The 14,153-nt window shown below is 42.0% G+C and overlaps 1 protein-coding gene across 3 annotated transcripts in view; it reads left to right on the forward strand.

Annotated features, from left to right (window-relative positions):
- The window catches only part of CSRNP3 (cysteine and serine rich nuclear protein 3), a 98,332-nt gene extending 85,512 nt beyond the window's left edge, over window positions 1–12,820 (forward strand). For all 3 annotated transcript variants that reach the window (XM_075829391.1, XM_075829393.1, XM_075829392.1), the window contains exons 4-5: window positions 4,056–4,352; window positions 6,044–12,820. In XM_075829391.1, coding sequence (XP_075685506.1) covers window positions 4,056–4,352; window positions 6,044–7,087 — 1,341 coding nt within the window. In that variant the 3' untranslated portion in view covers window positions 7,088–12,820. The remainder of the gene's footprint in view (window positions 1–4,055; window positions 4,353–6,043) is intronic.
- The last annotated feature ends 1,333 nt before the right edge of the window (window positions 12,821–14,153 follow it).

Below are 14,153 nucleotides of genomic sequence, written 5' to 3' on the forward strand. Positions count from 1 at the left end.
AGATTGTTGAATTACCTTAATGGAGATTCTAGTAAGGGAATTGTATGAAAAATTCCCTATACACTGGTGTATATTTCGTTTTTTTTTCATGGTGGGATAACACCTTTTTAACACACAATCACGTACATGTACGTTGGGAGACGCAGTGACTTTGCACATCCTGATCTGCGTGATTCAGCTAAACGGTCTTCGCACAAAATTGCATGGGGAAATTATTATGCCAGGACTGCCACTGATTGATTTAAACTCTTGTGCTACTACTGAAGTCTAAATAAAATACATTGAATTGCATGCAATCTTGTGGACTGCAGCTGTCACTCAGTAGTTAAAATCAATCTGTAGTACTTCAAAAAGTCTAGGTTTATCCCTGGCCTAACAGCTGACTTGTCCTTCTAGCCGGCGGGCGACTAATCCTCTTTGGTGCCGGCGGACAAAGGGAAAGGGAACACGGTGTCCCAAATATTGCCAGGCCAACATCTCCCTGGAGAAATTCTCCCCACAGCGGTGAATAGGAGGCCCTAAAATAGGTGTAGGGTGTGCTCATTGCTACAATTAGAAGATGTAGAACCCACCACTGTGAGACCTGCTTCAAAGCTAGGCCTACCGTATGTATAAAAACATTGCTTTGGAATTTACCGCAGCTTTGTAGATTTCAGTTAAATTCCCCACAGTCATTTTGTGAAAATTGGCATGCATTTTAGTAATTTGATATAATTGTATCCCCCCCCCCCTTGTTTTTCTGTATTGCCCAGATATCAATTGCCATTTGAGTAAAACCCAAATAAAACTCGAACTTCTCATTACACCTCCTAGATGAATAGTTAGGTGTTGGTTTACAAACTGGTTATATAAATGTGGAATATCTGTAAAAACCCTCAAATAAATCTATTGTCACTATACCCCTGGATGAATAAATTGATGGGTATAGCTTTAAAACTGGGGTCAAGCAAAAAGCACTGAAATGGCATACTTGGCTATAAAAAGACACTGATGTGAACAGACCGTAACATGTCACTATTTGCTTGTAAAGCCAAATTAAAAATAATAATAAATATATATAATATATATATATTTTTTTAACGACTGAGCTATGATTCCGTCAAAACAACGGAATGCTTTCACACTGTCGACAAACGGAAACCATTAGCAAAGTTTCCGTCGCCATTTAGATCAATGGTGATGCAAACGGAAGCTTAGGTTTCCGTTTGCCTTTCCGTTGGGGGATTTCTATGACGGAACCCCTCAATGGAATGCGATTCTAACACAGTCTTATATATTTAACCCCTTAATAACCACCTATACACCTTTTCACGGCGGCCATTAAAGGACTTTATACTAGGCCGTCGCCTTTTCACGGCGGCCTAATCAATTTCCTGCACGAGTGTCCCGTGCAGTCTGGAGCCTGAGGCTCGGCTGTTGGACGACAGCCGGGCTCCTGCTCAAACGGTAGCGATCGAAGTTTACTTCGATCGCGTCCGTTTTAACCCCTCAAATGCCGCAGTCATTAGCGACCGCTGCATTGGAGTTGTTTACAGAGGGAGGGAGCTCCCTCTGTCACCCATCAGCGGCCCGCAAATGCAATTGTGGGCATCCGATGGGGTGACATGGCAGCCGGGGGCCTAATAAAGGCGCCCAGGCCTTCCCTGGCTATATATCTATTAGGCTGTGGCAGAGGCATGTCCGAATAGATGCCTGTCCGTTTTACACTGACAGGCAATAATGTTCAGGTATATGAAGTATACCCAAGCTTTTATATCTGCGATCTAACGATCGCATAGTGAAGTCCCCTAGTCCCATGGAAAAACTTACAAAAATTGCTTGGTCATTATGGCCCAGAATGCATGCAGGGGAAGGGGTAAATATTTGTTACCTTTTTTTTAAGTTTACCTTTTTTGATTGTTGTTATGGCTATATAAAGCCATTGTTTCCATTCTTCGTTCTATTTGGTGATATGGGTATAGTTATTTACATTTGGAGGGTAACTAATACACTAACTGTTCTTGATTAATGCAGTGTAAGCTTTCTTATGGTTGTGTGGGTTTTTGTGCAACCTACTCCCATAATATTTCTAGTAAAGCTGACAATATCTGGGAGATCAGTGGTATCGTACTCTCTCTCACAAAATCTGGGTTATTAGTGTAGAGCAGGGGTCTCAAGCACGCGGGCCGTGGGCCGCATGCGGCCCCTGGGGCTGTCATCTACGGCCCGCGGGATACAGAGCCGCTAGTATCGGCTCTGCTCCGAGACTCTGGAATTCCCTGACATCGCTGTCCACATATGAACAGCGATGTCTGGGGCTTCCCCAGAGCCGGAGTCCCGGGCAGAGCGCTAGTATAGGCTCTGCTACGAGACTCTGTGGAATTCCCTGACATCGCTGCCCATATATGGACAGTGTGTCAGGGTCTTCCCCAGAGCGGAGTCCCGAGCAGAGCGCTAGTACAGGCCCTGCTCCGGGACTCTGTGGAATTCCCTGACATCGCTGCCCATATATGGACAGTGTGTCAGGGTCTTCCCCAGAGCGGAGTCCCGGGCAGAGCGCTACTGTCGGCTCTAATCTGGGATGCTGTGGAATTCCCTGACATCGCTGTCCATATATGGACAGTGTGTCAGGGTCTTCCCCAGAGCGGAGTCCCGGGCAGAGCGCTATTATCGGCTCTTCTCCGGGACTCTGGGGAAGCCTCGGACATCGCTGTCCATACATCGACAATGATGTCAGGGGCTTCCCCAGAGCAGGAGTCCCAGTGATGTCAGGAGCACAGCTGGAGTCCCAGTCTACAGGGGGCACTGCTGTGGCGGCATCTACAGGGGGCACTGCTGTGGCGGCATCTACAGGGGGCACTGCTGTGGCGGCATCTACAGGGGGCACTGCTGTGGCGGCATCTACAGGGGGCACTGCTGTGGCGGCATCTACAGGGGGCACTGCTGTGGCGGCATCTACACGGGGCACTGCTGTGGCGGCATCTACACGGGGCACTGCTGTGGCGGCATCTACACGGGGCACTGCTGAGGCGGCATCTACACGGGGCACTGCTGTGGCGGCATCTACACGGGGCACTGCTGAGGCGGCATCTACACGGGGCACTGCTGTGGCGGCATCTACACGGGGCACTGCTGAGGCGGCATCTACACGGGGCACTGCTGAGGCGGCATCTACACGGGGCACTGCTGAGGCAACATCTACACAGGGCACTGCTGAGGCAGCATCTACACAGGGCACTGCTGTGGCAGCATCTACACAGGGCACTGCTGTGGCAGCATCTACACAGGGCACTGTGGCAGCATCCACCGAGGGCACTGTGGCACGTGGAGAAATCTCTCAAATTTTAAACCTAGCGGTATTATTATAGTAATGTAGTATTATTATTATAGTAGTATAGTGTTATAGTAGTTCAAATAACTAATTGATTAACAATAATTTTGTATTGTATCAAATTTGAAATTCATGCGGCCCGACCACTTCACATTTTTTCTATATGAAAGTGTTTGAGTTTGAGACCCCTGGTGTAGAGTATGCAGATTATTTGAAATCAGTAATGGTATGTTTTTTGGGCGTGTGTTTTGTTGGGGAGGGATGGATTTTGCACCTGCACAGTATGCAAAATAAATAAATAAATCCTTGTCAAATGTCTCATTTGTATTTGTGACTCAAACAGACCCAGATATTATGTTGGCAGATTGGTATTGGTCACTCTTCCATGGTGGAAGCTAATTTGTCCCAGTGAAAAGTAGACTGGATTCTTTATCGAGGTCTATCTGCGTTTACTAATTTTATTTAAAAACATAGTTCAGCTTAGCTCTTCTCTGGAGGGAGTTTAGTGTAATTTTTTTTATTTTTTTGGGTAAAAAAAATTAAAATAAAATATCCATCTAACATGCAACAGATTTTGCCACAGGTCTCTGAGAAAGGGTTAAATTTAACACTACCATTGCCAAGGTTCATAGCATTGGAAGAAATAACATTGGCTGAGTTATTTGTTAATAGGATATTAGAAGCCAACGCTGTGTTCACTGACCTGTAAATGTTTTTCACACTCGGCATTTCAATTTTCTTACAGATAACTAAAAATGGCACTATAGAATCTGAAGAAGCCAACGTTCTTACGCTAGATGATATTTCAGATGATGACATTGACTTGGAAAACACTGAAGTAGATGAGTATTTCTTTCTCCAACCTCTGCCAACAAAGAAGCGGAGGGCCTTGTTGCGTGCGTCTGGGGTGAAGAAGATCGATGTGGAAGAAAAACATGAGCTGCGAGCCATCCGTCTGTCTAGAGAAGATTGTGGCTGTGACTGCCGAATATTTTGTGATCCAGAAACATGCACTTGCAGCCTTGCGGGCATAAAATGTCAGGTGAGCTGCCAGACTTAAACCATTCTAGATGTCGTTGTTTATAATTGTTACTTTCTTTTCTGATAAAAATAACTTTTTTAAAATATTTACTGCAATTTAACTGCTAGTTATAAATAACATTAAAGGGTTGCCTGATTTCAGCAAATGAATGTTATGTCTTTAGATTAAGTTAGACAGACTTACAATATACTTTCTATCGATTCCTCACGGTTTTCAAGATCTCTGCTTGTTCTTGTTCAGTAGGAACATTCATTGTTTGTTTACTTCCAGTGAATAAAAATCTGTCCTGGTCATGTGATGTACACACAGGTGTGTGGCTTGTCGCAGTATGTGTATCACAGCTGTATCTTCTAACATCCTAGAACATGAAATATTAAGGTCACATTTATCCATGAAAAGCCCCTGAAATGTTCACCTGTAGGTCATAAATGGTGACACCCCCCCCCCCCCCCACACCCAAAGTAAACCCATAGACCAGTGGACTCTGACTTGTGGCTCGGAAGCCATTTAGGATCCCCCCGTAAAGACGATATGTACTGGTTACCATACAACATCCACACTGACACAATATATGACCTTATTCACACGAACGTGTCCATTTTGCGCGCATAAAAAAAGAAGCGTTTTTCCTGTGTTGCAGTTCCGTGTGAAATCCATGTAGGGTGTGTGTCTGTTTTTTACGTGCGTATGTCACACGTTTTTTACGTCCGCAAAATATACTGAAGGCAGTGTTTTTTTTAGTTTTTTTCCCTCATCGTTTCTTTATCAACTGTTTCGTGAATCGCACACACGTATGACGTCCGTGTGCTGTCTGTTTTTTTTCACGCACCCATAGACTTTAATGGGTGTGTGATGCGCAAAAAAACACACAAGAATAGGACATGCAGTGAGTTTCACGCAGCGGACACACGCCCCATTGAATTGCATAGGTCTGTGTGACGTCCGTTTTTTTTAAGGTTCGTAACACGGACGTGAAATACGCTCATGTGAATAAGGCCTTAGTGACTCTAGTTTTACCTCTAAGACCAAAAAAAACACCACTTTTTAAAGTTATTCTGCTACTTTTGTTTTTACTTTTTGCTTTCTTTCTCCAGTTTAGTTGAAAAATTGTGTTTTAGATCAGACCAAGGCAAGAGTTCTAGACTAAGATGTCTCTCTCCTGTGAGATTTATTTTATAATCTTCGTAATACTACTCAGTGTTTGTTTTAAATTTGAGACCTTAAGACGGAGCTAGTGCTGATCGTGAATTATCTAAGCCATGCACAATGTGCTCCAGGCCTTTCACATTTCATTGCATTGAAGAGTCCATTGTTTCTACTTGGTACCAGGTATGGCTTGGCAGAATTGACCCAGTTGTATCTATGACCTAGAATCAGTCATGTCCCATGAAACATCTGGTACCAAAGACTAATAAACTGAGCCATATCTCATACCTCCGTAAGTTACAAGAAGTATTCCAGAAATGTATAAATGAAAACCTCACTCAAATCCTCCATACCAGTGAAATATAATCCTATATAGAAACAGATCTCTGGATCATTGGAGGATGTGATATATGGTTCCCAGTCTTGTGCAGGTTGACCTGATTCCAAAATTATGTTTTTGGAGTAAACCAAGGCTTGCAGATAGTATTTGTAATGTGAACAGAATAAAGGGTTTGGCGTCTTTATTTATTTTTGTTTCTTAAAAGGTGGATCGTATGTCTTTTCCTTGCGGATGCTCTAAAGAAGGATGCAGCAATACAGCTGGACGAATTGAATTTAACCCTATCCGGGTACGGACACATTTTCTGCATACCATCATGAAGCTGGAGTTGGAGAAGAGCCGAGAGCAGCAGGTGTCTGCAGCTAATGGTTGCCATGGTGGTGATGGATCAATTGCCAGCTCTATGGTCCAGACAGGCCATCCTATAGACTATTCTTTAGCAGAGAATTTTGAAATTGAAACAAATTCCCAATCTGCAATGATGCACTTTCAAAATTCGGAACACCTGGACTGCAGCGGTGAAGAAGAGGAGGAGGAAGAAGATGATGGGAGTAGTTACTGTAGCGGAGTGACTGACTCTAGCACACAAAGTTTAGCACCGAGCGATTCAGAGGATGAGGACGAAGATGATGTTGAAGACGACGAGGATGAAGATGATGGTGACAAATCGGATGACTTTAATAAAGTATCCAATGAAGACAACCTGTCTGTACCTTCAGTGCTCTGCTATTCCGAGGCCAATTCAATGCATGAAAACCATATAAAAAATTCTGCATATTATGCCAACACCTCACCAATGTATTACCAAATAGATAACCATAATTCCGATGCCATGAGTCAAATGACAGAAGCATACTCGGAACAAGATGCAGTGAAAAATGGTGCTCCGAATTTGGTACCTTACAACATGAGACCTGAGCAGTTTGACTATTCAAGGCCGTCTGGCGAAGGCTACACTAATTCTCATTACCCCGTAACAAGTCCATCTGTGATAGTCTGCTGTGCTTCTTCGGAAAATGACAACAATGGTCACTGCAATACTTTGTACGCAGAACATCGGTCAAGTCTCCCACCAATAGGGTTTCGTTCATATTTAAAAAATTCCTCAACTGATGGATATGTCTCAAACTTAAATGGTGGTGGTGGCCACCATGTACCCGAACTTCTGAATGAAAATACCATATCGGAGACCAGCAAACTTCATGAGGATTGCATGAAAGCTCCTGTAGTGGAGACCGTACCAGTTTAATGGGTTATATCTGACAAATCATGAACTTGCTAATCGCCCTTCATTGTGATTTTATTGATTTACTACAAAAAAAATGAAAAAACAACAATTTTTAACCGTGGACCATATAGAGATGAATATACTTTCTTCTTAGTCCTACTTTGATTTAAAGTTCACTTTTTGCGTCCTCATGACCATGGCACTGCACAATAACACTGTTTACCAATGCTTAAAGTATTTATAGATATTTGTTAATTAGGAAATGTTAATTTAAATATGTTAACCATTATACATTATATATAAGGAGGCCGTCTATTGAAAAGGCCAACAAAATCCAGTCTTTGTATATTTAACGGGTCAGTGCAAGAACGATCTACGAGTCTTTATCAGGGGAAATCACCCTTGGCTTTTGAAGTTGAACTACAAATCCCATCATTGTCATTTTTGGATTTCTAGTCCAGCTGCAACTGATATATCATCGGATTCTAAGCCTTTGATAAGTAATGACAACTCAAAGCCTAGATTACATAAAAAAAATGCTTTGTGACTTTGTGATAAAATATCGTTCTGTGATTTATTTATTAAACTTATATGTATAATTCAATGTCCCTACCCCTTACCCCATTTGCTTTTTCTTGACATATGGACATGGTTTTTTACCTACAAGAGGATGGTTTAATAGCTTGCAATATACTGTACACACAAAACAATTGGGACTCTGGGGTATGACTAGTCAGGGTTAATATAAACCATATGAATAGCTGTCAGACAATCCTGGGAACCTTTTATTTTCGGCCATAATTTGCCACTAATATAGTTAAGTTACTCTACTTGGGTCAGTGCTGAACCGGACAGAATACTGTACATCTAGTATTCAAGCATGGAAAATGCGCCGGTAACCTCCAAAGGTGTTTGTTTTCTGGTTTTTTTTCTTCGTTGCTTGCTGGGAAGAGGTTAGTTAATGCTGCTGATCTGTAATGATTGATACTACACACATACACAATATTTTGAGAAGCTTAGCAAACCACATTCCGCATCCATACTCTCCATTGTACCATAATATCATAAAATATACCATTCCATTTCAGCATGTGTTTAAAGACCATGGATGAGGTCAAACTGCATTGCCAGACTGCTTATAGGGATCACTCCAGACTACCCAGCCAGACTGCTGGTCTAGGGGGCGCTTGGGACTGGTTACATGTTCTAGGGCAAGGTTTAGCATCCTCGGCACTCCAGCTGTTGTGAAACTACAATTCCCAGCATGCCTGGACAACTTTTAGCTAGAGTAATAAAGCCTTTGGCTGTCAGGGCATGTTGGAAGTTGTAGTTTCACAAAAGCTGCTGAGCCCTGTTCTAGGGGGTGCTCGGGACTGCAGTCGTGGGGTTTCAGACTATACAGCCAGGCTGCTGTGTTAGGGAGATGTACAGAGCCAAAGTGCTGTTTTATTGTTGGTTTTGCCATGAAGACTGCTCTGCCAGAATTCTGTTTTATGGGTTTTGTCCGGTCTACACACACAGACTTATTTTAGTTTTGTAGTGGCTCCTGGTCAGAGATAAAATAAGAGTCCAAACACAGCTCAAAAGCAAATTAAATTATTTTAGAATGTTTTATTTTTTTAGCTTGTCAGGGAAAACTGAAACCCAGGCATACTTATTGCAGGGCCTGAGGGGACAGAGCAGAGATTCTGAGAGACTCTCCATATCATGCAGCAACCCTGCAGGACTTAAAACTGATACTTTGTGGCCCAGTGTGTTCTGGGGGGCCGGTGGACCTCCACAGATTATACATTCCAAAGCTGTAATTACCCGACCATTAGCGTTCCTGATAATAAAAAGATTGTTTACAAGTTATCACAAGTATTTTTAAAGGGGTTGTCTCTTGAAGACAACCACTTCTGTAATTCAAGCTCGGCCTGGCCATCAGATGTTTTTTTTTTGTGGGTCTGGCTTCAGAAATTCTCCTTGAGCAGCTTTTCTTACCAGTGGCAGCAGTGGTCAAATGAATGGATGACCATGTACTACGTAGACGGACCAGAGCTGCTCTGACTCAGAGGGGTTCAGAGCAAGAGACATCCCACTATCTATGACGTCCATGTGCCATAGGGCATATGGAAAGATCTCCTCTTCGAGAGACCACCTCTTTAAAGCATTAGTTACATTTAGACAAAGATAACAGCGATGTCGTGACCTCAGGTCTATAATATTCCAGAAAACGAACTCACTTTATCACATAATCTAAAAAAAAAATCCAGACCTGCCAAAGTCTTTAATGGTGAAATGTCATATGAGGGGACACACCTGCTCCTGTATGCAATTGGGCCTGACAGCTTGCACTCTAATTTACCATAATTAAGAAGGGTTGGCATGAGCAGGGTCTGACCTAAATTGTCATTTTTCACTGCAGCCTTTGACTTCTTGTGGCAAGCATGGTCATTAACAATTCCTTGTACAAAGGCTAGTTGAGAACAGAGAGAACAAATAGGCGCTACATAGGTGGAGTAGATCAAATTAAAAATGGCTTTCTCTGTTAAGTATAGTAAATGGAGGCTCACCTTTAGGGCTTATTCAGACGAACGTGATATATGTTCGTGCAACGCGCGTGATTTTCACGCGCCTCGCACGGACCTATATTAGTCTATGGGGCCATGCAGACAGTCCGTGATTTTTACGCAGCATGAGTACATGGCGAAAAACTCACGACATGTCCTATATTTCTGCGTTTCTCGCGCATCACGCACCCATTGAAGTCAATGGGTGCGTGAAAATCACGCGCACCACACGGAAGCATTTCCGTGGGACGCGCGTGATTCGCGCAACAGCAGTCAAAAGTATGAATGAAAACAGAAAAGCACCACGTGCTTTTCTGTTTACAAAATACAAACAGAGTGTCATAATGATGGCGGCTGCGTGAAAATCACGTAGCCGCGCATCATATGGTGATGACACATGGAGCTGTTAAGTGCCTTTTGCGCGCGCAAAACGCACACGCTCGTGTGAATCCGGCCTCAGGGGTTGTGCATGGATAGGCACAACACTATTGCGGAGCCAGATGCTTAGGAAGAATGCTGCCGGTGCCGTAATCCCTAGAGCGTTAGGTGCCAACCTTGCCAGGGAGTAAATGCAGGTAGATGAAAACAATGGGAACCAGGTGGGATCCATTGTGAAAAAGCAACACTGTCCAGGCGCAATACTTCCACGAGTCAAGTAATTTTTTAGAATAAATGTATTGTATAAAACATAATAAAATGTGCATAAGAGAAGGTCTCTAGAGATAAAACGCGTTTTGGGGGAAACAGAACCCCTTTATCAAGTAAGCATGAGACAATGTCTTGGGTTTTATAGATAACATTTGTGATTTATAGGGTATATGAACCCAACTTTACAATTTCTTTAACATTTGATTTGTTGAGTTTTAAATATGGAAGTGGCATCTTGTAGGCAGGTGAGCCGGTACAGTTTATACATACTAATGCACTTTATATCTCAAGTGGTCAATATGATCCGGAACAGGGTGGGAACTTATGGATGTGGCTATTTTGATATCTTCAAGTTTCGTACAAACCAGTATAAGCGACATATACAGATGACATGGTTTAAAAGTTGGTCTTCACACATCGTGCAAATACTACGCTGGTGAACCAGTCTACAAATCTGCACCAAAATCGCTGGCCCAATCTGAGACTCTGGTGTCACCATGTTCTGGATGATGAGGCCCCAGCAGATAAAGCTTGAGAATCCTTGGTGTAGAGTAACCATAAACTTATCAAGACCTCCCTGTATCATGTGGCTACACAGATTTACAACTGGCCATCTAGAGGAGACCAAAAATGGGCCAATATACAAAGGATATAAGGGAATATAAAATCTATTAAAGACGACATAAATTGTAGTGACTGTGCTGTGGGTGGCCGCGCCACATTTTGCTAAACTCCCCCCACTTTTTTTTTTTTTTTTTAAACTGCCAAGCTTGGGGGAAATGGCCAAAATGTCGCAATTTTTGGGCTAGTTGAAACGTTTCTACGCTGGCATAGGAGCAGTGTTAACTTCCCCCTATGAGTTCACTGGTGTCATTGTCACAGGCATATTTCAAGCATATCACAACCTATACCACTTCACTGAACATGGCTGCTTAAATGTAAAACTTTAATGATTTAAAATTAGGAGGCATTGACAGAGCTATTGGGACCAAGAAAATGCTTCAAGTGGAAAAAGATCAACATTTTTTGGGAGGGGTCTTCAATAAGGATTCATGAACAAAGCAAAGTCATGTGCATGGATCCTGTATAGCCGCATACAAAGTTCCTAGGAGTCCGTATTATGGACCCTCAGGTCCACGGACACACAATTGCTTATGTTGTCTAATAGTTAGACAGCGTAAATTCAGACCAGGCAGACACAAAATGCTCCAAATTTATCACAGCGCGCATTCTGCATGATAATTTTGGTGCATCTTGCATGACATGTTGGACGCTTTTCTCTTGCTTATACCACTTTTGATTTGGTTCATATTGCGCCAGAATTTTGGCACAAAACACTTAAAAAAAAAAAAAAAGTGTCCAGTGAAGTGCAAACATCAAAGTTGTGCATTTTTCAACACTTTTGAGACGTAGACATAGCAGTACATCTGCTCCACTGTGTGACATCGTATGGTGTCTGTGAGGCACCAAATTCTTCCCTAAAAGGCAAAGTTTCTAAAAAAAAAAAAAAAGGGATACCTTCGAAATATGGCCTGCGATGGAGCGTACGCAACTTTTTCTTACAGCTTTACTGTATATGGAAACAGCCATTGTGTACCTTAGGACAAAACCCAGTATGGGCCCATAGCAGGCTATGGGTGCTGTATGACCGGTCTGTACAACGTTGATTGGTCATAGGCCCATGTTCCTGAGCCTAAAACCTATTTTCCTGATCGGATGACTATTAGTGAACTAGTATAATGGATAATTGAGAATATAAAGGACCAGGCGATTTCAATGCTATAGTAGTCTGGAATACCTTCCTGTAATTGATTATATTTTTGGGCTCATTGACAGATATGTGGGATTCACTTTTGTAGAGAGAGATGGTTTCATACCATTAAACTTATTTGGATATCCTAAGTCACATCCCACTGTTTCTCCATTAATTGCACGCTCCATTGTAACCGGTTTCCCCATTTCGGCCATGCTTCGTAACCACCAGGATTTCATGCGTCTTCCTTTCATCTTTATTCACCACCTTTTTAATTTATTTCACTTTTTAGTTTTATTTTCTTGCACGTTATTTGGCAAAATGCTAATTGAAATACACAGCGGAGTTAATAATCATTTTACAACGGCACTTAACGCATTTTACTTTACCTCAAATTTCTATTTAACTTCAAAGCTCTAATTTGTTTTTTCTTTTTTAAATATGACAAGCGAATTGTCACTTGTATGATGTTTCCTGAGGGTATTTTAATGCAATAGGACACCTCTTTATCTGTTCAGTATTTTGCTGTCTTTATATTGATATGAAGTATATGTTATGTACATGTTGGCTTGAAACTGTAGGTTTGCCTTGCTGTTACAATGACTGCATCTGCTCTTTTATACTATGTCAAATGGAAACTTTTTGTTTTTCTCTCTTTTTGGAAATAAGAGTGGAAGAAGTTGATGGAAAGTTGATTCTATACAAACTGATAATGTAATTGAAATACTAGTGTGTGTGATGCATTATGGAAAATGATACAAACTTTGAGATAAAATGATGGTTTTTGGAAATAAGATTCAACTTAAGTTGTTTTTGTGTTATTTATTATATATATTTTTTCTTTTCTGGTCTTCTCCACAATTGTCCACATATGAATGGTTCTGTATCCACAAGGGAGTACCTACCATAGGGTCGGATTATGCAGTTGTTATGGGGCCAATGAGAAGAAGGGGGCTAACTGAGGGTCGGCTTATCACCCGGTCTGATGTGCTGCGGTAAGAAAATAAAGTAATGGCTAAAGGGTCATTCCCCAATCTCTCCAACAAAAAAATGAGATCTGGATGGGGTGGGGGTTTGCAACAAGTGTTGACCACTCCTGAGATGATAGGGTGTTGTGGTATGAATCATCAAGAGGGCCCTAATGTTTTTGCTATGGGGGCCTCAGTCACTGATCTATGTATGGCCCTATGTATTCATCTCCCAGTTCAGTAAAGGTACCATTCAGACTGTTTCCCAATTTACTACTTACCATATGCTACTTATGGTACATTACTTAAAGAGGCTCTGTCACCACCTTATAAGTGGCATTACTGTCACCTACATTACAGCGCCGATCTTCTTATATAGGAGACAGGGCACTTATAATGTGGTGACAGAGCCTCTTTAAGGCTCTATTACACCGGCCGATTTGAGCGCCGATCAAACAGACAGCTCATTGATCGGTGCTCGTTTGCTCCTTTCACATGGCGCTATGGCCGGGTACAAGCAGTAGTTACTCCGATCACTCGTCCCCATACATTACTATCATGTCGGCAGCGCGTCTCCCTTTTTACACAGTGAGATGTGAAGCTTACAACGATAATATTTAACTTTTTTAAAACTGTGCAATCAGCCGATGAGGGAGCGTTTTCTCGTTCATCCGCTGATCACTGCCCTGTTTACACAGGGTAATCATCGGCAACGAGCGTTCTATGAACGATCTTTTGCCCATTAATTGCCCAGTGTAAAACCCCCTTCACTGACTTTTATGTGTTTGAAGGATTATTGATAAGAATAAACAGATTTTCTCAATAGACATATCATTGACAGAACAGCTCATGGGTGGCAAATCACATTGGAAAGCAATAAAAGTATTTTTCGTTATATGGCTGCATTCACCCAGCAATGTTCGAAGACATTCAACAGCACAATCTAAAGTTTCTTTTATCGTACAGTACTTGGGCAATAATCTCAAAGTAAGTTTTCCTACCTTTCTCTGATGGAACTCGCAGCTATATTGGTAAAAAATACCGATTTTTCATGAATTTAAAATACAGCCACATATTCATGGTCCTCCCCATAATGCTATTTTGGTCCTATAATTAAAAATCCTATTTTTTAAATTCTATTTAGAGAAATTTAATTGCAACTGGTA

This window comes from Rhinoderma darwinii, chromosome 6 (genome assembly GCF_050947455.1).
Source record: "Rhinoderma darwinii isolate aRhiDar2 chromosome 6, aRhiDar2.hap1, whole genome shotgun sequence".
NCBI lineage: Eukaryota > Metazoa > Chordata > Amphibia > Anura > Rhinodermatidae > Rhinoderma > Rhinoderma darwinii.